This window comes from Bufo bufo, chromosome 9 (assembly GCF_905171765.1).
Source record: "Bufo bufo chromosome 9, aBufBuf1.1, whole genome shotgun sequence".
NCBI classification, from domain to species: Eukaryota; Metazoa; Chordata; class Amphibia; order Anura; family Bufonidae; genus Bufo; species Bufo bufo.
The window spans coordinates 194,442,135-194,468,269 of record NC_053397.1 but is presented as its reverse complement, the minus strand read 5'-3'; the positions used below and the strand labels follow the sequence as shown (position 1 = coordinate 194,468,269).

The following is a 26,135-nucleotide window of genomic DNA, read 5'->3' as shown; positions in this document are numbered from 1 at the left end:
GATAACTCTGCCACGCCGGGTGCACTCCTCTATTAGGGTGACCAGACGTCCGTTTTTTAGACTCCTGGTCCTCCGCCCGGAACAAGGCCAGGACGGACAACCAGAAGTCCTCCTTTTTTGTGGTCATCAGCGACTCTAGACTCGATGAGTACGGGGCACTTTAAGGATCACTCACATCACGGCGTAGAGCGCACCGACATCAGTCGCACGTCCGGCAGCTCCTGCATCGCACAAGTCAATTCTGGTTTGTGCAGGCGCGGCCACGCAGGAAGTGGAGGAACAGACTCTGAGGAGCGCAGCTGCGCTGAGGTACTCCCTGGTCTGTGCTGTGGGCCGTCGGGGATTGCTCAAAGGAGGGAAGGGCAGGCGCTGGTAATTTTGAAAGGGGTTAATAATACCTACTGTGTGGGTCCTGGGAACAGCTGAAAGGGGGAAATAAATAAGTGTGAAGAGGGGACTGAAAGGGGTTAATAAATACTGTGAATGAGGGACTGCTGAAAAGGGTTAATGTGAAGGCCCTTCACACTTTCACAGTATTTATTAACCCCTTTCAGCAGTTCCCCATTCACAGTATTTATTAAGCCCTCAGGGAACTGCTGAAAAGGGTTAATAAATACTGTGAATAGGGTACTGCTGAAAGGGGTTACCGTTAATAACTACTACTGTCCCTCCAGGACACCCATGACCCCTCCACAAGTTCTTACCTCTCCTCCACCCGTTTCCCGGCAGGCGATGGGGGCGTGGCTTCGTGGAGGTGGGCGTGGTTTGTAAGTTTTGTGGGCGTGGCCGGCGAGATCCATGACGCCAGTGGCCACCCTAGTCTCTATGTGTGCCTGGCTGCGCTGCTCCTGCTGCCTGATACACTGGCCAACCAGCAGCAGCAGGATCCTTGCCTGGGAGGGAGATGCAGCCCGAACAATGGGTGGGGTTGGAGCCGGAGGGAGAAGTTCAAGAATGCCGCATGAAAAACTATGAATAAACTGTCACTGTCTTGTTGTGCAGAGTAGGGGGCGGAGCCTTTCATGCCCTCCGGGCCCCCCTGTGCCGCGGGCCCCATAGCAATGGCGTGGTCTGCCTATATTGGCAGTACGCCACTGCCCCGGATTAGGGTTGTTTAGGAGGTGACCTGTTTCTTCCCTAGTTTCCAGGCCCAGTTACTGTGCCCCTTCCCTCCTGTGTTCAGTGTGGAGTTTTTCCCCCCACACTGACCGTGACAGTATGACAATAGCATTTACAGCACACGCCAACGAAGAATGTGATTTGTGTCTTCTACAAGAAAGACTGAAATCTCGTCACTTTGGCTCCAGTTTATGGGAAGTTGAGTAAAATTTTATATAGTAACTTTAACGGCCTCTCCTGATCAAACGCGATGAATAACTCATTATGTGCTTAATGTTTTATAGTGTCACTTAAAACCCACATCTAGTATTTTGGCATGTGAATGATGAGCGTGCGTGTGGCCCCTGGAGGTACGTGACAGTTCAGATCCTCGCTTGTTTGTATCTCTGAAAGGACTGCATTAATATTAGCTGCATACTAAATTACATATGGGGGGAATGGACAAAGCCAGCTGAATAAAAGACAATGAAAAATAAAAGTATACCTTCGTTATGTAGGTCTATTCACTTCTTGGCTATTAGCCAAACCACATTAACTGATAGTTTCATGCAAATAATTCCACAAAATAAAATATACGGGTTATCAGAATTGTTCTTTCATTCCCCACTGTGGTCTATGGGAGAGACAGAAAAACAGAAAACCTACGAGTATCTCTCTCTCATTACAACGTCGGTTGAAAGGGTTTTCCAAGACTTTACAACTGATGATTTATCCTCAGAATAAGTCATCAGTATCTTATTGGTGGGGGTCCGACACCCGGGACCCCCGCAGATCAGCTGTTTTAGAAGGCACCGGTGCTCCTGCGAGTGCAGCGTCCTTCTCCCTGCTCATCAAGCACAGTGCCTTACATTGTATAGTGGTTGTCCTTGGTATCGCACCCAGCCTAATTCACTTCAATAGGGCTGACCTGCGCCTAGCCAAGTGACCGGTAAACGTGTCGTCACTGCCTGGCCAAGGAAAGGCTGAGGGAAGGCCGCGGTGCTACTTTGAGCCCCACTGCCCTCTCAAACAGCTGATTGGCGGGGGTCTCGAGTTTCAGACCTCCACTGATCAGATACTGATGGCCTATCCTGAGGCTAGGTCATCAGTTATAAAGTCTCGGACACCGCCTTTAACTGTGCATTCAGGGTATGGCTACATGTAGTGTTGACGCTACAGACTTTTTAAGGAGGAGGTGCATGCAGAAAATCTGAAGCCTTTTCTAAAAGCAGCAACGTGGATGAGATTTTCACAAATCTGATGCACAAGCTGCAAAAAAAGAAATAAATAAATAAAAAAAATTGAAATTCACAGCATGCCAATCTATGTTGCGGATTTGCCTCAGAATGAAACCTGCAGCAAATCCACCGCACAAGTGTGCAGATTTTTCTGCTGTAGAATATTGCCAGTACCTAAAGGTACGGCCAGGAAATTAGCAGTGTTATGTGGCTGCAGAGATCTCTACATCAAGAAGGGTGGATTTCGGTGCAAAGCTCTGAATTCGCAAGACACCGCGTGTCAAATAATGTGCGGATTCTCAGCCTGTGGATGAGATTTATTTTATTTTTTAAAGTCTTATCCACTTCCCTGTTAACATGAACGCTGCAGATTTCGCAAGCACATTTCTGCACCCCTACGTTCAGCTTTCTGCATCGAACAAGTCAATATTCTTGTTGGGAAGTCAAACTCCCAAACTCTTATGGCACCTCGTCATGCCGTAAAAAGGGTCGTTCAAATAAGCCCCCCTTAACATGTCCTAGGCCAAGCTCCATTATGCACCAATATCTGTGCATGTTATTAGCGGCTCCTTTATCAGTCCGCTCGTATACTTCATTTAGGTGTCCATTAAGGAGCAGGTAACGAGGCGGCCTGTCAGTGATTTCTTAAGCAGCTGCCAGTTCTTTTCCAAGACACTTCACAAAACATGTCAAGCAGAGCCACAGAAGAAGGTCTGTCAGGGCAGAGAGCGCTGATGTTGATGTAAGAGGAAAGGCTGCCATGGAGATGTAATTGCGACCAATACAGTTGTGTCTCACCCATCAAAACCGATTAAGCAGACGAGGCGGGATGGCAGATGCGAGCAGGAGAGGTGCCCCTCAACAAGGACTGTAACAGCTGTAATATGCACCACTGGCTCTAATGACTTCTCACTCCACATGCAGACGGAACAGTGGGCCAAAAAATGGAGTCCCGGAGGCTGATCAGGTCAGGGAGACGGCGGCTCAGCAAACAGGCGGTTTATTATTTAAAAGCAGCAGACAAAGCATTTTACTCTGTGCAAGCTTTGAGAGAAGCAATTAAAAGAAGCGGCGTACTTTCCGGGACAAGCAAACACTGAGCAAATGTGCCAGAATATAAGGCTCTGGTATTTTCTTTTTTTGAAAAAACAAACAAAAAAAAAAACAACTTTCTGACTTAAAGGGCATCTGTCAGCAGTTTTGTACCTATGACACTGGCTGACCTGTTACATGTGCACTTGGCAGCTGAAGGCATCTGTGTTGGTCCCATGTTCATATGTGCCCGCATTGCTGAGAAAAATGATGTTTTGAAGGAGTTTCCCAAGAGTTCTTTTATACTGATGATCTATCCGCTGAATAAGTCATCAGTATCTGATCGGTGGGGGTCTGACACCCGGGACCCTGCTGATCCGCTGTTATGAGAAGGCACTGATGCTCGCAGTATCGCCATGGCCTTCTCTCAGCTCACCAAGCACAGCGCTGTATAGTGGCTGTCCCCGGTATCGCAGCTCAGTCCTATTCACTTCAATGGGGCTGAGCTGCGCCAAGGCCATGTGACCAATGAACGAGATGTCATATGGCCTAAGGAAAGTTGAGAGAAGGCAGCGACGCTACTGTGAGTATAGGTCATCAGTTAAAAAAAAAAAACTAAAAAAAAAAACTCTGAAAACCTCCAGAAGCAACGAGGGCGTTGCCGTTACACCTGGAGACTCTGCTCTCTCCGCAACTGTCACAACATCTCCACCTTGATTGACAGGGCCAGACAGTGTAAACATCATCATGCTTGACCCTGTCAATAAAAGTGAATATGGCTGAACTGCAATACCAAGGACAGCCACTATACAATATACGGCGCTGTGTTGGAAAGCCGCTAGGAGTCGGCTGCGCTCACCAGAACTCCGGCTCCCTGTAACAGCTGATCGGTGGGGGTGCCGGGACTCGGACCCCTGCCAATGTGATGATGATCTATCCTGAGGACAGGTCATCATTGCGAATCCCTGGATAACCCCATTGAAGGGCTACCACGTAATACCACATTTTTCCTGCAGCGGCCACAATCAGTCTGTGGTTTTATTACTTTGCGGTGAACCAAATTCTTTAAGAATTTTTACATCTTTGAACCCCCAGATGGGGTTACTTGCCATCCTTTCCTATTAGGTATTATGTATATGCATCTATATTGGACGCAGGCTGTACATGAGACCCAAGCGTCAGCCTTCATTTGTTGCTGCCTGCATCATTAATATCAGGCCTCTTAAACTTTACTGCAGAACATTTCCTCATTAACGAGGTAGGAAACAAGCAGAGCGCTGGCCCATCAGTACTGCAAATATAGATTTCCGAAGCGCCACCTTATTAATACATAACATGAAGCAGATTAAGTACGCTATCCATTAAAAAAAACAACTAAAAAAACAAACTAAAAACCCACTAATCTGCCTTTACTGTGGCAAGCATTAAACGGACCCGTCTATGGGATTAGCATTTCCATATGAAATAGAGCATGAAAAATTATCTATTTTATCTTGTCAAATTACGTGGATATGCTAATATGTGAAGTCACTTATCATTTCTCTCCTCATTATATAGAAATGGAGAGAACGTAACTGGGCTAATTCATTCTTTCTTTTTCAATCAAAGGGGTGCTTCACAATGAGAACCCCTGTCCATATACACTATTCAGCCATATGAATACTATACAGGAGGAGTCCCTGCCTCCGTCCGCACAAAACTCAGAACATGCTGCGGATTTCAAATACTGATGGAAATTATACGCCCATGTGAATAGCTCTATTCATTAACATTAGCAGCGGATTCCGGAACATAACATTCAGACTATATACGCATTGCAAATACGCTTGCCTGAAAGCGGCCATAGGGTAAGATTTAAAGGGGTTGTTTGCTCTGAGCGATCCTTTTATTGTTAGACCCCTGATTGTAGGGTATTCCATTGCTGGATCGGCGGTCATCTATGGGAGAACCGGGCAGCAAGTTTTCAGTTCCCAACCACGCAGGAGTTAAACTAGCCCATTGCAGCCAATCAGTGAGACTTTCATTTTCCAAAGAAGCTCTGAAAAAGGGAAGGTCGACCCTGATTGGCTACTATGGGCAAGTAAGTCACTTTTCCTTAGCACCAGTTCGGAAATCTCCCCGATAGAGTTTGTCTCTTAAAGGGATATTTCTGTTAGATGAAGAGTATCCTGTGGATATATGATAACTAATAGATCTGTAGGGGGTACAAACCTCCGTACACTAATGCTCTGACATGAATGGAGCGACTTGCAGAGCATGCACAGTGTCAGTCCATTCTTCTCTATAGGTGTCACGGACGTTCCTGTGGCAGGTACCAGGAGATCGGAGAGACTGGCAACACGTGGGTTAAATTGACAAGTTCACTGTGGCTCTTATTGTGTCTGTGTTTTGGTGAATGCCACACCCCTTGCTCCAGGTGTTGCTTGTTGGTAATTTACCTTTCCCATAAGTAGCTGCTTCTTACTCTTGGAGGTGCGGTTTATAGATTCTTTTTCCTGCCTTCTAACTAGCTGGTCGGCTGTACTCTGTGGTGCTTCTGGAGCTCCCAGTTTTCTACTTTAATATACGTCTTGTCGGTTTTCTGATTGTTTTGTGTTGGTTATATTCCCTGTTTGTATCTGGGCTTGAGACAGAGACTTCAATTCGTCCATCTGGAGAGGAATGGGTTGTCTCTGGTCCTAACCTCATTCCAGGGCCTTATAGGGATATTAGGGACTAGGTATCCTGCATATGAATATTCCTACCTTCAAGGTCTATTCATATTGATAGGTAGTTAGGGCCCGGATTAGGGTTGTTTAGGAGGTGACCTGTTTCTTCCCTAGATTTCAGACCCAGTTACTGTTACCCTTCCCTCCTGTGTTTAGTGTGGAGTTTCCCCCACACTGATCGTGACAATGGGACTGCAGGAAACAGCTGAGTGCTTGTACTTTACCATCTCAGGCAGTCCCACAGAGAATGAATTGAGTGGCAGTGCATATGCTTGACTGCAGCTTTATTCATCTCAGGGGCACGAGCCCCCATTCTTGTGATTGGAGGGGGTCCCAGCAATCAGACCGCTACTGATCTAACACCTATAACTTCATCTAACTGAAATACTCCTGTAAAGCAAATCCAACAATGTGAGAAGTCAAATTACTAAATTTACACTTGAGATCACATGGTCAAAGTTACTACATGGTCCGGGACTAGGACTGTATATAATAACTTCTAAAGTCAAGACAAAGGATTTGTAGAAGTGGAATACTGGACTATAGACTTCACTTGTAATATCCACACCTGATATTTCAGAGAAACAACACAATAATCATGTAATATTTTGGACCATTTTAATTAACGATGGACTCCATGCTTCATCCGCTGGACACTAAAGCAAAACCAGTGACGTACCTTTGGCATCATCAGAGCCGGACGCCAGAAGTTTGGGGTCCATGAGGTTAAAATCCACACTCCAACATCTCTTTTCATGTTCCTGTTTTTCAAGATGGGACAGAAAGAAGCAAAATTGTCAAAGATGACACACAGCGAGCACAAAGTCATAAAGGTGATGTATAGACATAGCAAACCATACATTGCGAATAGCTCAGAGGGGTTTCCATAACACCCTCAAGTGGGCCAAAGGCTTTCCTAAAATTTGACGCGGTCTGTATATAGAGATGCAAAATATGTCTCAGACAAAAAAGAAAATCAATCAGATAATCTATTTCTCAGGTCCTGGGGCCGATACTGTACGAGTGGCAGGAACTCAAACTAATCGAGCATCTACTTGTCAGAGAATGGAAAAACAACAAAAAAAACTGAACTTATATCAGGGTGTCCTGGTTCCACTATCGCAGCTCCCCTCCCCACTGCTTCCAGTACCCACAGGACCAGAAGTGCGACATGCTCTCTGCATGCATGTGACCACCCATAAATGTCCTCAGCTGTTGCGTGTGCACGTGAGGCTCACGAGTCACAAGCCGTTAAAGGGATTGTCCCACAAAAAATATTTTTACAGTTTTCAAACCAGCACCTAGACCTGAATAATTTTGCAACTGCATGCAGTTTTTTTAAATCTGTATAGCGCCACCTGCTGTTTGCCTTGTTTCTTATTTCTTTGACCTGCTCACAGAGATGGCCGCACATGCTCAGTTTCCTCCTTCAACTGCCTCCTGAGCTGTGATAGGGAGAGCTGAGACACGCCCCCTTAGCTGAAGCAGAAAAGACACGCCCCCTGAGCTGCAGCAGAAAGGACACTCCCCTTGAGCTGTCAGCTTGATATAAATCTAGCAGAGCAATGAATGTGGAGATCTCTGGATCCATGTGAGGTACAGGGCTGGTTCTAGCTTTGTTAGAAAGAGATTGTCATCTCCTGCATAACGAAAACCAGACGGATCCATTATGCTGGCCATAGACTTCTATTATGACGGGCATTCCGTTAGGAACTCAGTCATGGAAATGCGTTATGGTCCGTGGTAATGGGTTCCATAACGCAATTCAGCACATACACAAGCCCACAGAACTGAAACTTGCTCATCACTATCTGGGATCAGTCTCTATCAGATATTTATGGCATATCCCTTGGACCTTCTTAGGCTACTTTCACACTAGCGTTCAGAGCGGATCCGTCTGGGGTCTGCCCAGACGGATCCGCTCATATAATGCAGACTTGGGATCCGTTCAGAACGGATCCGTCTGCATTATATTGTAGAAAAAACTCTACAGTGTCAAGTTCTATAGTGTCAAATTCAAACAGATCCGTCCCCATTGACTTACATTGTAAGTCTGGACGGATCCGTTTGCCTCCGCACGGCCAGGCGGACACCCGAACGCTGCAAGCAGCGTTCAGGTGTCCGCCTGCTGAGCGGAGTGGAGGCTGAACGCTGCCAGACTGATGCATTCTGAGCGGATCCGCGTCCACTCAGAATGCATTAGGGCAGTACGGATTGTGAGACCCTTCAAACGGAGCTTACAAGCGGAGCCCCGAACGCTAGTGTGAAAGTAGATTAAAACTGCCATGGGTAAATGAAAAAAAGACTGGTCTTGTTGCAAATATTGTCCAATCCCCAAGCACATTTCAGACAGTTCTGATAAAAGGAGTCCAGGGAGATGTTTTACCAAATAATAAACTCACCTCTGCTACACCCTAATATACAACTTTGCATTCACATGGCCTGATTTGCAGTCCATGTCAGGTCCGTCTATTTTGTGGCTTTTGATCCCATAAATCCCATTAGAAGAAAGCAGGAAAAACAAAGAAACGCAAACTTTTTGTTCTGAACACAGTTCTTTACCCCCAACCATTCTTTCACATCAAAATACAATGAACAGAATGAAATGAAAAATACCAGCGAAAATATTCAGGTAAAAACAAACAAAAAAAAAGCTAACCACCACAGCACGAATCTTTGCAAAAGATACGTTTTCTCCCAGGGGGTCTTAATGACCGAATAAAGACGTAGCAGTGTAGCGTGACAGGAGGATTTCACCTTGTAAGCGGAGCAGATGCTGCATCCACTACAGAGAGAAGGAGCCATTGACATCTATATGTTACCTGGTATACTTTGGATCTCTGCCCTGTAAAACCGTCCCAGAGAATCACAGTCCCTTCGTAATCGCTGCTGGCCAGTAGGTTTTTGTGGTAACTGCTCCAGCTTATACAGCTGCAAAAGATAAAAATATATATTACAGAAAACGAATCATAGAAATGTGAGGATTCAGTCAGTGCTGCAGAATCTTACCCACGGGGGTGGACTCCGCACCTGACTCATTCAACACGCTGCGGGCCCTTACAGCATGGGGCCCGGCCATACACCTGATGGCATCGCTTTATCTACCGAGCTGTAAGCTTAACACTGCCATGGGGGGTTTCCTTTATTGTAAAATAATTGGTTTTTCAAGAGGATATCAGGGATGCGGAGTGCTAGCTGGTAAACTGCCACCTTCCCTACTGACTCAAAGGTCTTGCTGTATGTCTGGATTCATTATCCGAGAATACTGCATTTCTCCCTTTGGTGCGAAGAATCTCAAAAGGGGTTCTCCAAGAGTATAAAATGTCCCCTTGCGCCGGGCCCCCCACATGGAATATACTTTTCCCGGTCCCCGCACCGCCACTTCTCCCTGCACACGGATAAAAACATCCGGTGTTGTGGGGGAGCAGCCAATGGCAGGCAGGGACTGGGACGAGCCTCCCTAGCATCGCTGGTGGGTAAGATTCTGTTTTTATCCGTGTTCAGGTAGAAGCAGCGGCGGGACCAGGAGCGGCACGGGGATCGGGGTAAGTATATTCCATGTAGGGGGCCCCAGTACGATGGAACATTTTATACTCTTGGAGATACTAATGAGATATAGATCTGGCCAATGCAATGGTGATGGGTATGTAAAAATATATAAGATATATAAGAAAGCAGGAGAAAAAAAAAAAAAGAAGAAGCAGCAAATGCTATAAAAACAAAAACCGTACTCCTCAGCTGAGCCCGCACAGGCACGCATGCATTGGTCATGAGCCGCTACAGCATGTCATTGCTGACAGCGGATAAACAAGGACCTTGATGGAGGATTGAAGATGTGAATGCTGCGTTTTTTTTTTTTTTTTTTGGGTTATTTTAGGGCATTTGTGCTCCTCGCTTTTTTTTTTTAAAAGATGGTCGACCACTTACTAGACACGACCTGTCTCCACAAAGTGCAGTGCCGTCTGCAGAGTGCATGTTATAGAGCAGGAGGAGCTGAGCAGATTGATATGAAGGCTCGGGCTACACAACGACATATTTTGCAATGCTAATCTATGGTGTCGTACTGCGACACGACAGTCGCAAAAAGTCCATCCAGGATGTTTTTTTGTGAGACTGTCGTGTCGCAGTATGTCGCTGTGTAGCCCTAGCCTTATAGCTCTGCTGTTCTCAGTTGTAGACGGGGGAGGTGTTATCAGTGATTGATAGCATTGTGTGCCAGTCAATGATAGCTGCACAGGGGTTTAGGGGGGGGGGGGGGTCAGAAAAAGTATATATTTTACATTTATCAATATTCTGCAACAGGCCAAAGTCATTTTTTGCTCCTGCTCAACTTCGGAAATCCAGCTGTATGTGGCTGTTTTCTGTGGTTTTTGTCTAAAAAATTTGTCTCCACTCCGGACCTGCATTGGGCTACTTGGATTCCGGCAGAGAACAGCCTGCCAGAATTCTCCAGATCCAGCACTGCCGGATAAAACCGGCATGCCCTTGGGACCCATTAACTATGGTGGAGTCAATTGGGCCCATAGAAGTGAATGGGAGCAGTGGCAGGCCATGCATTTGCAGGGCTCTGTTCCCGATATAGGTGAGGGTCCCGCTGGGACCCATACCTATAAGACGATGGGAACATATTGCTAGGATATGCCTCCATTGTCTGACCGTTTTTATATATTGGACTCGCTGCCTTTACACAAATAGACCAATTTGTTGACGAAGTTCAAATTGTCCCAGTAGATAAATCCGGACCACTGTTTTGTTTTTTGTTTTTTTTAAAAGACGAAAGCAGCAGCAAATACCTTAAAATATCCCATTAAAAATGAAAAATTAAGTGATATCACTGGCGGCGACGCGTGCAATGCATGGAGAGATAAAACTGGTTTTGGTGAAAGCACCTGGATTAAAGTTTTACGGCTGGGATCAGCAATAATGATCACTGCACTATGATTCACTGCCATCCAACGACCCTTGATATGTGGTCTGACGTCTCCGAGAGTCAGAAATCTCCACGCATAAAGTACTCCGAGGTCTCACTCCAGGCAGTGCTTTATAACCAGCCAAGTACAAAGTCAAGGAAACTGCCACTGTGAAAAGGAACGCTTCCGAATTTCAGTTTCTAAAACAGACAAATGAGTTATCAGCGGCTCGCATTGTGTACAGTTTTACGCTTCCACACATCAATCCTCCATTCTTTTGTGAGCGAGCTGGCACCCAGCTGAATGCCGTGTGCTCCCGGTGCCTAGGATGCAAGACATAAAAAAGGGAAGATTTGTAGGAAAATTTTTTTTAAAAAAAGGTTCTTTTGTGGCTTGTTTGCGAGAAGGAAAACTTTTTTTTTTTAATTTAAAGTTAATTTCAAGGAGCTGCCGCTCACCCGATTAGACATTAAGGCTTTGCTGTTCAGCAATACGAGGTGTCGTGGGCAGCTGACCCCAAACACGACGGCTCCGCGGTCACAAGCCCTGCGGGGACATCAGCCCATTCCATAGAGATGTCCACACGCTACAATATGTCCTATTTTCAGGAGAGCAGGCGCCAAGACAATGGCTCCAACATTTTTCTGCGAGGAAATAACGAACCATACAGCTTTGCGTCATGCTATCCGGAAGACCACCTTAAAGAGGTTATCTCATGAATCATTTCCATACTAAGAGACCTGAAAGGCTATTAATATCTGTCTTAAAGTAATTTACAGTCTTTCTAGCATATAAAAAATAAAATAAATTTAAAAAAAGCACATTCTTATTGTTTTCTTCCACGTGTCCCCTTTTTGTGCTGTTGATAATGTGCTGCTTGGGGCAGGCTCTGAAGAGAATCAGTCTCCATCTCCCTCTGGCAGCTGACAATATGATTCCTTCTTCTCAGCTATACCGCCATGCTACTACAGGGGGCTCTGCTCCTATCTGACAACCAAACAACTGCAGCCAACAGAGGATCACTATGGAGAGACCTGACCATGTGTGACCACCAGCTCATTAGGTGGCCGCGCACGATGTTATACGGTTTCAACACCAGGTGGTGCCATGCTGTGTAAATAAAATGTCATAACTTCTCTATATTATTACTAACAGCGAATAAATGGGAAAATTGTGCATTTTTAGGATCTATACAATGAATATGATATTTAATGGTGGGACGACACCCTTTAACCTCCACTACATGTACCAGATAGGTCTTTGTTCACAGGACTTACATTGCATGTGACTAGAAGTCTTTATTTCATGGTCCACTGCCATATCAGTTTAAAATAAGTCACATTTCTCAATAATGTTGATTGCATGGGACGGTATACAAGTACTAGGTTATAAGGGGTTGTCCTATTAGGCCTATGAATGCCATAGAAGGGAGTCACTGGCTTGGAACTGTCTATTCTCTATTAGTCTATTCCCATTCTGGAAAAAAAAAAAATTCTATGATCGTGTACAGGACAATCTATTCATTTGAACAGGCACCACGCAATACCACATTTCTCCTGTAGTGGCCACTGCAGAAATAAAAATGTGTGGCCACCTACAAAAAGCTGCTGGACCTTCAGGGATCATCAATGAGTTCTTATTGACTGAAGAGGCTGCCCAGGTGGCACAATCCCTTCAAACATCCATGCGCTCAAAACGTATACTTAATAGGGCATCTGTCAGCAGTTTTGTACCTATGACACTGGCTGACCTGTTACATGTGCACTTGGCAGCTGAAGGCATCTGTGTTGGTCCCATGTTCATATGTGTCCACATTGCTGAGAATTTATTTTATTTTATATATATGCAAATGATTCTCTAGGAGCAAAGGGGGAGTGGCCGTTACTCCTAGAGGCTCTGCTCTCTCTGCAACTGCTGAGCCCTCTGCACTTTGATAGGGCCTGGCATGATGATATTTTCACTGCCTGACCCTGTCAATTAAAGAGCAGTATTTTAAGTTTTTAATAATTCTCTTTTTTTTATTCATTTGATCAAAAGTAACTGACAATTCAAATGAACTGCAGAAAAACAGTTGATGGCTAAAAGGTAACTAGAGCCAATAAAACTGCTGAAACATGTGCAGTCAAGAGCATAACTAAGGGAACACACAGCGAAATACAAGGGTAGGCAGACAAGGGGATAACGACATCACTCCAGTGTTTGTCCACCCACAACAATACCCATAATTACCCCTGTGAGCACAGATGCCCTTCCAGAACAACATCATTGACCAGAGCCAGCGGGGACGAGAAAAACAACTTCTACAATATGATTGTTCTGCTATAAAACACATACCGAACAGTATATGGAGCCCAAAAATGATAATCACATCTTTAAACCTTTAGTTGAAAGTCCTCAAATCTCACACTGGTTCACCAAACGTGACTGTATTAGAAAACCGCATCAGCAGCAACAAGTGGGTGCGACTTCAAATCTGTCAGGATTTGTCCTTATGACACCGGCTGACCTGTTACATGGGCGATTGGCAGCTGAAGACATCTGTGTTGGCCCCATGTTCATATGTGCCCGCATTGCTGAGAAAAATGATGTTTTAATATATGCAAATGAGCCTCTAGGAGCAACGGGGGCGTTACCATTACACTTAGAGGCTCAGCTCTCTCTGCACTGTGATTGACAGGGTATCACACCTAGTCCTGTTAAAGTGCAGCGGGTGCGGCAGTTGCAGAGAGAGCAGAGCCTCTTGGAGTAACGAAAACTCCATTGCTCCCAGAGGCTCATTTGCATATATTATAACATAATTTTTCTCAGCAATGCGGACACATATGAACATGGGACCAACACAGATGCCTTCAGCTGCCAAGCGCACATATAACAGGTCAGCCAGTGCCATAGGTACAAAACTGCTGACAGATGTCCTTTAAGACAGCAGTAGGCTCTGTACTACACAAACACCCACTATATTTACTAGAGAAAAGCAAGTCCTATATGGGGCCCAAAAAAGCAGAAAGGAATGCACCGTATTTTTTGTCTCATTCCATCTAAATCCATTTTGACAAATTTCCCCATTATACTGGAAGTAAAAAAAAATAATGAGGCGACGTGTGGTCTAAGACCAAGGCTTGGATAACACGGTTAATGAAGGACCTAGCAGAGGCTGCAGCGGCTCCAGCTTCTCGTGCAGCACATTTGTTGGTCACTTTCCAGCATTTTAATAAGGTATCAGCAGCATCTGTCCTGTCTCCAAGAGACCTGATGGATTTGATGAACTGGAAGAATAATGGAGAACCTCTCAATATTCACCATGGACACCTCCACACTGACCTCCAGTTACATCAGACAAGGTTAATAGATGCAATATGTTAACACAGTTACAAGAAGACCTGCCGACCGGCCATAATACACATCAGTGAGCCTCATCTGTGGACCCCAAACACCCTTAAAGTGTACCTCTGGTTTTTAAAACCTACCTCTGCGGACAGGCTGCTGATGGAGGATAAAGCTAGGTCTCCGGTGAGACTTCCGGTTGCTTAATGATAAACATCCCAGGAAAAAGCTGGGGGTGAAGGCCACAAGAACACAGACATTTCTCTTGTCCTCACATTCAGGTCACAATAACCTCTGATTTTACAGCAAATTCAGGCCTCTAGAAGCAGGTTTGTCCATGTAGCAGCTCACAAGCAGTAAAGCAGTTGATTTTTGTTCTCAAGCGGCACGACACTGCTGGGTACCATGCCACTTGGGGAAACAGCACCGCTGTAGCGGCGCACATGTCCCATCCTCGTGGTTGTTAAGGCCTCATGCACACGGCTGTTGATCGGCCGTTCCGGTCCCATTGCGGTCCCCAGTGCACGGGCGACATCTGTGCGGATTCCGCAGACTGATCCAGACCCATTCAAATTGCGTGCACTACTTTTTTGTGGTGCGGAGGCTCCGACCTTCCAGATTGCGGACTCATTCAAGTAAATGGGTCCGAATTGGTGATGTGGGGTGCACTCGGCCAGTGCCCGTGTATGGCGGACCCACTCTTTGCTGGCAGTAATACGGGCACGGCCGTGTGAATGAGGCCTAACAGACAGGGATTGGAAGACAAGTGAAGGGAGTCAGAAAGCCGGAACAGAGAGGTGGGAGCAGGCGACTATGGATTTCTACACGGCTATTCCAGGGTAGGGTGCCATCTCCGGAACTTCCATTGAAAAGAACGGAGTACCCGCGCGCATGCCTCACTGGCTCGGTTCATTTTGGGGCTCCACAGCGTATGGGGGCCCCGTTTTCGCCACTCCCATAGATAGGAGATAACTTAACATAACCAGAATACCCCTTTAAGACAGCTCAGATCTATGCTGCTGTATGCAGAGTTCTCACATCACAGGGTAGCAGTAGTTTCCCTGTGACAGTAGGTGAATTTCCTTTTCACACTTTTTAAATGAACACCAAACCTAGAAATTAGGGTTGAGTGAATCGGGTTCGGATTCATAAAAAATATTGGCTCTGTCCTACTGTAAAATATATTTCCTCCGCAGGGGTCTTTCCGAAATTTCAGCAAATATCGCAAAACCTACTTCCTCTCGCCTCGATCTCTTGTCACTTCATTTATTTGCATAAATCACTGTATCAAAACACGAAGCCGAACGCGATATTTGCTGAAACTTCGGAAAGGCCTCCGCAGAAACAATACACTTTACAGTAGGACGGAGCCAATATTTTTAATAAAGTTTTTAAAAGGATCGGGTTCGGATACAGCAATCCGAGCCAAATTCGTTCAAACCTACTAGAAATGAATGCTAAAAGTAAAGAAGAAATATGGCCGTCCAACCAGTACGTCAGTCTGAGGCACGGTCTACTTCATGCGCACAGTCTTGCCGAAATTCTGCAAAGAACAAAGGAGTTAATCTCCTCCTTAGATGCTTTGTTTTCGGCTGGAGCTTCATCTTTCTGTCCTACTGCAGACAGGACACCGCAGGGAGGCTCCTGCTTCAGCCACTTGTCATACAGTTGGTCATAGGACTGTGAGGAGGATGAGGGGCATGGAGAGGACATGTATTCATAGATTTCTCAGCTTTACCTGCAATATGACAAAACAGGACCAAGGGAAAGAAGGAGATGAAGGAAGAACCGTCCTGGGATTTTTTTCCCGCATTTTCTGTGTTTAGTGTTCTCTTAAAGGGGTTGTCCCATCAGCGCTGTTCACTAACCTTTCTCTGTGATGGCACCCTGCTTCCTGAATCTTAAGGGGGTGGTTACCAACGATTTGATTGACGAGTTGACGTCATCGCATTGCTCGCCTGTTCGGGTGCGCTCCCGATACAGCTACTACCTGTTTCTATTATCAGGGTCGCCAGTGCGGGACTCCGACAGGGTCGTCACAACTGCTAGGTTGCCCCAAGATGCCCAGGAGCGGTTTAATTGGTTTCTGTGGAGCAGCAGAGAGGTGGCCAGAATGGGAGATGCACGCTTCCGTGGTCCCAGCCACCAGAGCCCAGCTCAAGGAACGAAAGACTATGTGCAAGCACGGCCGCTGCTGTACTGCACCGGTGGCCATGAGCCCTGACACTGAGCAATAAACAAAGGGAAAGAAGAATTAGGAATAGGGAGAGAAGGAGGCCATATCGAAAATGACAGCCATAGGGTAACTTTATCATTATGCGAGAAGGTACAAAATGAAAGTAACTTCCCCACATAGGGCAAACCCTTTAAGCTCCAATTTTGATAGCGAGGGTAATAAAATTACCGACAAGCCTAATGACAACCTTATGTCCTCCATGTCACATATATGAACTCTGAACTACATATTATACATTTCTGTGGAATGATGCGGAGAACAAGAGGTCCTATGGGAGACCGCAGAATGTGAGTGAAGCGCTTAGGCCGGGTTCACTTCAGAAGAACGGAAAAACTAAATGATGATCTATAAAAAGAACAGAAAAATAAACGGGGAAAAAAAATCCTGTATTTTAAGCATCCGTTATGCTCAGTTACGCACATTTTGCATCCATTTTAGGCTACATTCACACAACCCAATCTGTTTTTGGGGGCCGGAAATTGCGGATCCGCAAAAACACAGATACCGGCCGCATGCATTCCACATTTTATGGATCAGAACGTCCAAGAATAGGACATGTTCTATCTTTTTTGCGGTTCTGCGGATCGGAAGTCCGCATCTTTTGTGGCCTAATTGAAATGAATGGGCCCGCATCCGATCTGCAAAATTGCGGAAGGGATGTGCACGGAAAAACACGGTCGTGTGAATTTAGCCTTAGCCATTTCCATCCGAGATCCGTTATTCTAAATGGAAAAAAAAAAAAAACATTCGGTAGGACTTTTTTTTGTCTAAAATAACGGATCACCGGCAGAAATGGCTAAAACTGATGCCAATGTGCATAAGTGAGCATAACAGATGCTTAAAATACAGGATCCATTTTTTAAAATTTTCTGTTCTTTTGAAGGATCAGAAGAACGGAAAACTAATCAGTGATGTGAATCCGGCCTCATTTCTGACAGTCCAATTCATGTAGATGAATAATGGGAATTTCTCAGTGACGGGAAGAGCCCAGGGGTCGGACCCCGATCTATTACAGATATCCAATTACCAGGCCATAAATGTAAATGAACGCTTACGCTGCACTACGACCCTCCCTCGTATTAACAACCCACCACATCTAATCCTCCTGGACCTATTTCGCCCACACGTACAGCCGCGCTACTTTATACCGAATGATCTGGTGGCTACAACAGGAGATGGAGTGACGCCACACAAAATGAAAATGAAGTGTATTTCTCTGGGGGGGATCTTGCTGGGAATAAGAGACTGAAAACAGAGAGGGATGAATTTGTACAGAAAGCAGGTGAAGATAATGGGTGCTCCAGCTGGTGTATGGCACCGCTCCAAGTACACTGCCGGTACAGAGGAGGCACGGACACAGCTGGCACACCGCACATTACAGCAATGACGACAGCAGACATATCATCCACTAATTTGAAAAGTAGATGAGGTGAATGGTGATAGGAATTCCCCCTACGTATATTGCGGATCCGCAAATTGCGGATCCGCAAAACACGAACATTTTGCGGACCGCACACGGCCGGGTGCTATAATAGAATTGCCTTTTCTTGTCTGTGGATGCGGACAAGAATTGGACATGTTCTATTTTTTTTTTTTTGCGGGACCGCGGAACGGAAGTGCTGATGCAAAAAGGAATGGGTCCACACCCGTTCCGCAAAATTGCGGAACGGATGCGACCCATTTTGCAGACATGTGAATGGACCCTAACTCAGGTGGCAGCAGGGGATGCACATAGAGTCTGTTCATACATTCAGGAATTGCTTAGCGGATCCCACACCCAAATCCACAACAGCCCACGTCCAGCGCAAGCACATGGGTGATTTATACTCCATTCACATACAGCAAAGAAATAATCCATGTTGAAAGGGTCTTTATTTTGAGCAACCTTAGGGCTCATGCACACAAATGTATTTTCTTTCCGTGTCTGTTCCGTTTTTTTTTTTGTGGACCGTATGCGGAACAATTCATTTCAATGAGTCTGCAAAAAGAAATGGAAGTTACTCCATGTGCATTCAGTTTCAGTCTGTCCGTATTTCTGTTCCGCAAAAAAATAGAACATGTCCTATTATTGTCTGCATTACGGATAAGGATAGGACTGTTCTATTAGGGACCGACTGTTCCATTCCGCACGGACTTCATCTGTATTTTTTGCGGACTGCAAAATACATACGGTCGTGTGCACGAGCCCTTAGGCTACATTCACACAACCGTATGTTTTGAGGTCCGTAAAAAATACGGATGACGCCCGACTGACATCCTTTTTTTTTTTTGCAGATCCATTGTAGCAATGCTTATCCTGGTCCACAAAACAGACAAGAATAGGACACGTTCTATCTTTTTTGCAGGGCTACGGAACGGACATACGGATTATTGAAATAAACGGGTCCGCATCCTATCTGCAAAAAAACAAACAAAAAAAACAAAAAGGACACGGAAACAAAATACGTTCATATGTGCATGAGGCCTTAGACTAATGTTTATGGGTACCAACTACACCTGGCGGACCCTACTTACTCACCTGGGAACCGTCAGTTTTGATTGTGGTGTCTATTGTTTTGACCAGGAAAATAGGGCTGCATGTAGCTAATATTTTTCCTGTCTCATCGGACTATCAATGGAGGTTCCCAACAGCTGAAAAGAGGTTTTCACCACTAACAATTAAAGGGCATCTGTCAGCAGATTTGTACCTATGACACTGGCTGACCCGTTACTTGTGCACTTGGCAGCTGAAGACATCCGTGTTGGTCCCATGTTCACATGTGTCCGCATTGCTGAGAAGAATGATGTCTTTAGATATGCAAATGAGCCTCTAGGAGCAACGGGGGCGTTACCATTACACCTAGAGGCTCTGCTCTTTGATTTACTTTAGAAGTGAGGGTCAGGTCAGATGACGTTTTCACTGCCTGGCCCTGTCAATCAAAGTGCAGAGGACACGAAAGTTGCAGTGAGAGCAGAGACTCTAGGTGTAATGGCAACGCCCACATTGCTCCTAGAGGGCTATTTGCATATGTTTTTCTCAGCAATGCGGGCACATATGAACATGGGATCAACATAGATGCCTTCAGCTGCCAAGCGCACATGTAACAGGTCAGCCGGTGTCATTGGTACAAAACTGCTGACAGATGCCCTGTAGGTGTCTGATAACTGTGGGTACAATTGTTGGGTCTCACAAAACAGTTTCTTTTTAATACTGTACATAAAATTGACTTCTCACCTGATTTTAGAATTGCAGGTCATCTCGTTCTCTGGGTAATGGATATCCACAGCGTCTTGGATAACAGTGCCATACTCGTATACTTTGATCTTCTTGGTCACACCGGCAATGGCAAAGTAGTCACAGTCTCTGTCAAACTCTATGCTGCAATAACAGGAAGAAGAAAAAACACATCTGAAACAAATTGACACTCAAAAAAAGAACAAAACAAAAACCGGAAAATCTTCGTGACAGGACAACATTTTTATATGCAGGGAGAGCAAATGAATGAATACAATACAAAGAACTATAATAAGCCAGCATCTTCTGTGATCCACATTAAGAGTGCTACCTCTAGCCATTGCTTTATTTAGGAACCCCCCCTATGAGCCCCAGCTGAGAGCTGCTCATTTGAACAGCAGCCATGTAATACATCATTTTACCTGCAGGGGAAACGGATGGTGGCCTGCAACTTCCCTGGAGATAATAGCTGGTCATGGGAAGGAGTTTCAGATCAGCTGAGGGCAACATGACATAGATGCAGCTCTGCTGAGAGGGGTTATAACTTATGGCCTATTAAGCATATGAAAATCATAGACCCCCCCCCCCTATAACACAGAATAGAGAGCGTTCTGCAGGAGCTGTCAGATGACTACCTTCCTTGTCTTACATGGTGGCCAATCATCTGAATGGTCACCATGTAATACTATATTTCCCCTGGTGCAGAAGAAACATTTGGCTGGCCACCGCTTCTATCTCCATTCAGAAAACCGTAAGTGTTTTGTGGTCCGCAAATCGCGGATCCACAAAACACGGAAACTGACCGTATGCGTTCCACATTTTGCGGAGCGCACAGGGCCAGAGCTATTTAGAAAATGCCTATCCTTGTCCGCGGACAAGAATAGGACATGCTCTATATTTTTTGCGGGGCCGTGGAACGGAACTACAGATGCGGACAGCACCCGGTGTGCTGTGCGTGTCTTTTGCGGCCCCATTGAAATGAATGGGTCCGCACCTGTTCCGCAAAATTGAGGAACAGATGCGGACCCATTTATATGGTCGTGTGAATGAGCCCTCTTCCTGAGAGTAGTCTGCTTGCCGGGGGTGTTGGGAGAGGGAGATCAGCTTATGAGACGACCCCTTGAAACCTAATGCTATTATTAACTTTGCTTATAAAACACCAACATATTCCACAGCAGTGTACAGAGAGCGCCGCCGTTCATATCAGTCCCTGCCACCAATGTGACTCACGCTCGCACAATTTTTCAATAATCACACGGACACAAAATTTTCCTCAAAGCCAATAAACTACAGGGGAAGACCATACAAACTCCTTGCAGAAGGTATCTTTGGTTGGAGTCAAACCCAGAATCCCAGTGCTGCAAGACAACAACATTAACCTCTAAGCAGGGCGCTGGAGTCAGAGACGGTTTTGGGTGGAAATGTACCGACATCAACTAAATAGATTAGTATTGTATCATTAATTTATTAAATACATAGAGTGCCTTGCAAAAGTATTCACCCCCCTTGACTTTTTTCGTATTTTGTTACATTACAGCCTTAAAGGGTTTCTGTCACCCCACAAAACTCTTTTTTTTTTTTGGGATAGTTAGATTCCTCATAGCGCGATATAGGAGAATATAATAGTCTTACTTCCTTTCATGCGGCCGATTCTTTAGAAAACGAAGTTTTATAATATGTAAATCAGGGCTCTACCAGCAAGTAGGGCGTCTACTTGCTGGTAGCCGCAGCAGAAAACCGCCCCCTCGCCGTGTTGATTGACAGGGCCAGCCGTGATCTCCTCCTCCGGCCGGCCCTGTCAGTATTTCAAAAATCGCGCGCCTCTGGTCATTCGGCGCAGGCGCTCTGAGATGAGGAGGCTCGTCTCCTCAGCACTCCCTCAGTGCGCCTGCGCCGATGACATCACCAAAATAGAAGACGTCATCGGCGCAGGCGCACTGAGGGAGTGCTGAGGAGACGAGCCTCCTCATCTCAGAGCGCCTGCGCCGAATGACCAGAGGCGCGCGATTTTTGAAATACTGACAGGGCCGGCCGGAGGAGGAGATCCCGGCTGGCCCTGTCAATCAACACGGCGAGGGGGCGGTTTTCTGCTTGCTGGTAGAGCCCTGATTTACATATTATAAAACTTTGTTTTCTAAAGAATCGGCCGCATGAAAGTAAGACTATTATATTCTCCTATATCGCGCTATAAGGAATATAACTATCCAAAAAAAATAAAATGAGTTTTGTGGGGTGACAGAAACCCTTTAAAGGGTTTCTGTCATCAGAAAAATCGTTATGTATCTGGCTGACATTAGAGATGTGCTAATGTCAGCAGAACATAACTGTATGATTTTTAACTCCCTGCCTGCCGCAGTTCCCTCAAAATAAAGACTTTTATAATATGCTAATGATCCTCTAGGTGCTAGTGGGGCGTTGCAGCAGCACCTAGAGGCTCCCTCTTCTTACCCTTTGGCACGCCCATGTCCAGTTGATTGACGTCCTAGTTCTCCTCAGTGCCCCCGAAACCCCGCGCGTGCGCCGTCCAGTTTAGTATTCGGCGCAGGCGCAGTGAGTTAAGGACGCTCTCCTGCTGCCGGCTTCACTCACTGCGCCGAATACTAAATGGGACGGCGCAGGCGTGAAATTTTACGGGCACAGAGGAGAACTAGGACGTCAATCAACTGGACATGGTTGTGCCAAAGGGTGAGAAGACGGAGCCTCTAGGTGGTGCGGCAACGTCCTAGTAGCACCTAGAGGCTCATTAGCTTATTATAAAAGTCTTTATTTTGAGGGAACTGCGGCAGGCAGGGAGTTAAAAATCATAGTTATGTTCTGCTGACATTAGCACATCTCTAATGTCAGCCAGATACATAACGATTTTTCTGATGACAGAAACCCTTTGAGTTCAATGTTTTCTGAATCTGAATTTTATGTGATGGATCCGAACACAATAGTCTAAGTTGGTGAAGTGAAATTAGAAAACGATATAAATAAGGCTACTTTCACACTAGCGTTCGGGTGTCCGCTCGTGCGCACCGTTTGAAGGGGCCCACGAGCGGCCCCGAACGCATCCGTCTGGCCCCAATGCATTCTCAGTGGAGGCGGATCCACTGAGAATGCATCCGCCTGCCAGCGCTCAGCCTCCGCTCCGCTCAGTGAGCGGACACCTGAACGCTGCTTGCGTTCGGGTGTCCGCCTGGCCGTGCGGAGGCGAGCGGATCCGTCCAGACTTACAATGTAAGTCAATGGGGACGGATCCGCTTGAAGATGACACAATATGGCTCAATCTTCAAGCGGATCCGTTCCCCATTGACTTTCAATGTAAAGTCTGGACGGATCCGCTCAGACAACTTTCACACTTAGAAAATTTTCTACGTTTTAATGCAGACGCATCCGTTCTGAACGGATGCGAACGTCTGCATTATCGGAGCGGATCCGTCTGATGAAACATCAGACGGATCCGCTCCGAACGCTAGTGTGAAAGTAGCCTAAAACTATTGTTTAGAAATCGAAAACAGAAAATTGGCATGTGCGTATGTATTCACCCCCTTTGTTAGGAAGCCCATAAAAAGCCACACAATTAGTGAAATGATGTCCACCTGTGTGCAATCTAAGTGTCACATCATCTGTCATTACATATACACACCTTTTTTGAAAGGCCCCAGAGGCTGCAACACCTAAGCAAGAGGCATCACTAACCAAACACTGCCATGGAGACCAAGGAACTCTCCAAACAAGTAAGGGACAATGTTGTTGAGAAGTACAAGTCAGGGTTAGGTTATAAAAAAATATCCAAATCTTTGATGATCCCCAGGAGCACCATCAAATCTATCATAACCAAATAGAAAGAATATGGCACAACAGCAAACCTGCCAAGAGACGGCCGCCCGCCAAAACTCACGGACCGGGCAAGGAGGGCATTAATCAGAGAGGCAGCACAGAGACCTAAGGTAACCCTGGAGGAGATGCAGAGTTCCACAGCAGAGACTGGAGGATCTGTACACAGGACGACAATAAGCCGTACGCTCCATAGAGTCGGGCTTAATGGCAGAGTGGCCAGAAGAAAGCCATTACTTTCAGCTAAATACAAAAAGGCACGTTGTGTGTTTGAGAAAAGGCATGTGGGAGACTCCCAAAATGCATGGAGGAAGGTGCTCTGGTCTGATGAGACTAAAATTGAACTTTTCGGCCATCACATCACCCAAAGAACACCATCCCCACAGTGAGACATGGTGGTGGAGGCATCATGCTGGGGGGACTGGGAAACTGGTCAGAGTTGAGGGAAAGATGGATGGTGCTAAATAGAGGGAGATTCTTGAGCAAAACCTGCACCACTCTGTGCGTGATCTGAGGCTCGGACGGAGGTCCACCTTCCAGCAGGACAATGACCCCAAACACACGGCTACAGAAACACTTGAGTGGTTTAAGGGGAAACATGTAAATGTGTAGGAATGGCCGAGTCACAGCCCTGATCTCAATCCAATAGGAAATCTGTGGTCAGACTTAAGGATTGCTGTTCACAAGCACAAACCATCCAACTGGAAGGAGCTGGAGCAGTTTTGCAAGGAGGAATGGGCAAAAATCCCAGTGGTAAGAATTGGCAACTGCTCCTAGAGACTTATCCAAAGCGACTTGGAGCTGTGATTGATGCACAAGGTGGCTCTACAAAGTACTGACCTTAGGGGGGTGAATAGTTATGCACATTGACCTTTTCTGTTATTTTGTCCTATTTGTTGTTTGCTTCACAATAAAAAAAAATTAAATTAAAATTAAGTGTAAATTATGCGAATCCTCAAACAATCCATGTTAATGCCAGGCACCAAAATAGTCAAGGGGTGTGAATAGTTTTGCAAAGCACTGTAGCTTGGAGTAAAATTTGCTTTCAAAAGGAATTTTAGAAAGTTTTGAATATTTTAATGAGAATATATGAGATGTTGTATCAATCTAAGGCCCCTATTCAGTTTTGGGTGGTTGGTCTCTGAGTCAGAGTTGACATTGTGGCTTACCTAATCCAAAGCCGTCCTATATCGTGACTGTCCTATCAAAACTAATTGTTTTAGTAATATACATACAGTATAATGATGATCACTTACGACAGCTTCTTCCCAAGTGTCATTAACAATTATTACAAATACGACCACAGGCATATAGATGGCATGGAAGCTGCTGCCTCCCCACACACATTAACCTTTCATTTCCCACTTGTTACTTTGTTGACACAAAAAAACAACAAAAATAAATAAATACTCATTACTGAAAAAACAATAAAAAGGAAACAAATGTTACTAAATTACTAATGTAAAGAAGGAAAGTTCAGCAGCTCTCACCTGCCCCTCCTTCAGCTGTGAGCACGGATAACTGTATGCAAAAAGGTTAGAAGAGATCCAGCTCCACTTTGACAAATGTCTTTGGTAGCCCGAAACGCGTAGACAAGACTGCTATTTATGTAAACCGATGGATGAGATTTTACCGCAAGCAAAATAAATATTTTCTTTTATCAAAGTGGAGCTGGGTCTCTTCTAACCTTTTTGCATAAATTACTAATGTAATTACATTTCAAGCATTAGCGCCTTCTCTTGTAGAGACACTGAAGACTAGTCGTATCCTAAAGACATGAAAACAAGAGATGCTAAATTGGTGTTCCGATCTGGACATTTAAGCATATCGATAGGAGCAGGACCCAGAGGATAGACCCACACCTACAGTATCTCAGAAAGGGAGCCCGAAGTAAATGGACAGCAGGTCTTGCACATGCAGTCACCCTTCCATTCAGAACTATGGGACTTCCAAAAGCAGCAGAGCCTGCCTCAGGTATTTCAGAAAGTCCCATAGCGGTGAATAGAGGGGAGGTCAAGTACAATCACCTTGCTCTTCATTTACTGCTATTGGAATTCCAAAATAGCCAAGAACACTGGTTTGGCAATTTCAGAAGTCCCATAGAAGTAAATGACGAGGACGCCGCACATGCGTAGCATGCTCTCCGTCCTTGCAAGGGCACTGTTCTTGAGACAGGAGAGGGTGTCAGAGGTGGGACTTGCAATGTCGAGATCGTAAAGGGCACCAATTAGCAGATTTGTACCTATGACACCGGCTGAGCTGTTACATGTGCACTTGGCAGCTGAAGGCATCTGTGTTGGTCCCATGTTCATATGCGTCCGCATTGCTGAGAAAAATGATGTTTTAATATATGCAAATGAGCCTCTAGGAGCAACGGGGGCGTTACCATTACACCTAGAGGCTCAGCTCTCTGTTACTTTCACGTCGTCTCCACTTTGATTGACAGGGCCAGGTGTGATGATGTTTTGCTGCCTGGTCCTGTCAAAGAAAGTGCAGAGCGGACAGCAGTTGCAGAGAGAGAAGAGCCTCTAAGTGTAACGGCAACTCCCCCGTTGC

At 45.6% G+C, this 26,135-nt stretch overlaps 1 protein-coding gene across 3 annotated transcripts in view; it reads right to left on the bottom strand.

The window, feature by feature from the left end:
- The window catches only part of COP1 (COP1 E3 ubiquitin ligase), a 203,162-nt gene that overhangs the window by 82,180 nt on the left and 94,847 nt on the right, over nucleotides 1-26,135 (bottom strand). For all 3 annotated transcript variants that reach the window (XM_040407024.1, XM_040407023.1, XM_040407025.1), the window contains 3 exons: nucleotides 19,761-19,904; nucleotides 8,899-9,007; nucleotides 6,756-6,837 (listed from right to left, as the gene is read on the bottom strand). In XM_040407024.1, the coding sequence (XP_040262958.1) occupies nucleotides 6,756-6,837; nucleotides 8,899-9,007; nucleotides 19,761-19,904 (335 nt within the window). The remainder of the gene's footprint in view (nucleotides 1-6,755; nucleotides 6,838-8,898; nucleotides 9,008-19,760; nucleotides 19,905-26,135) is intronic.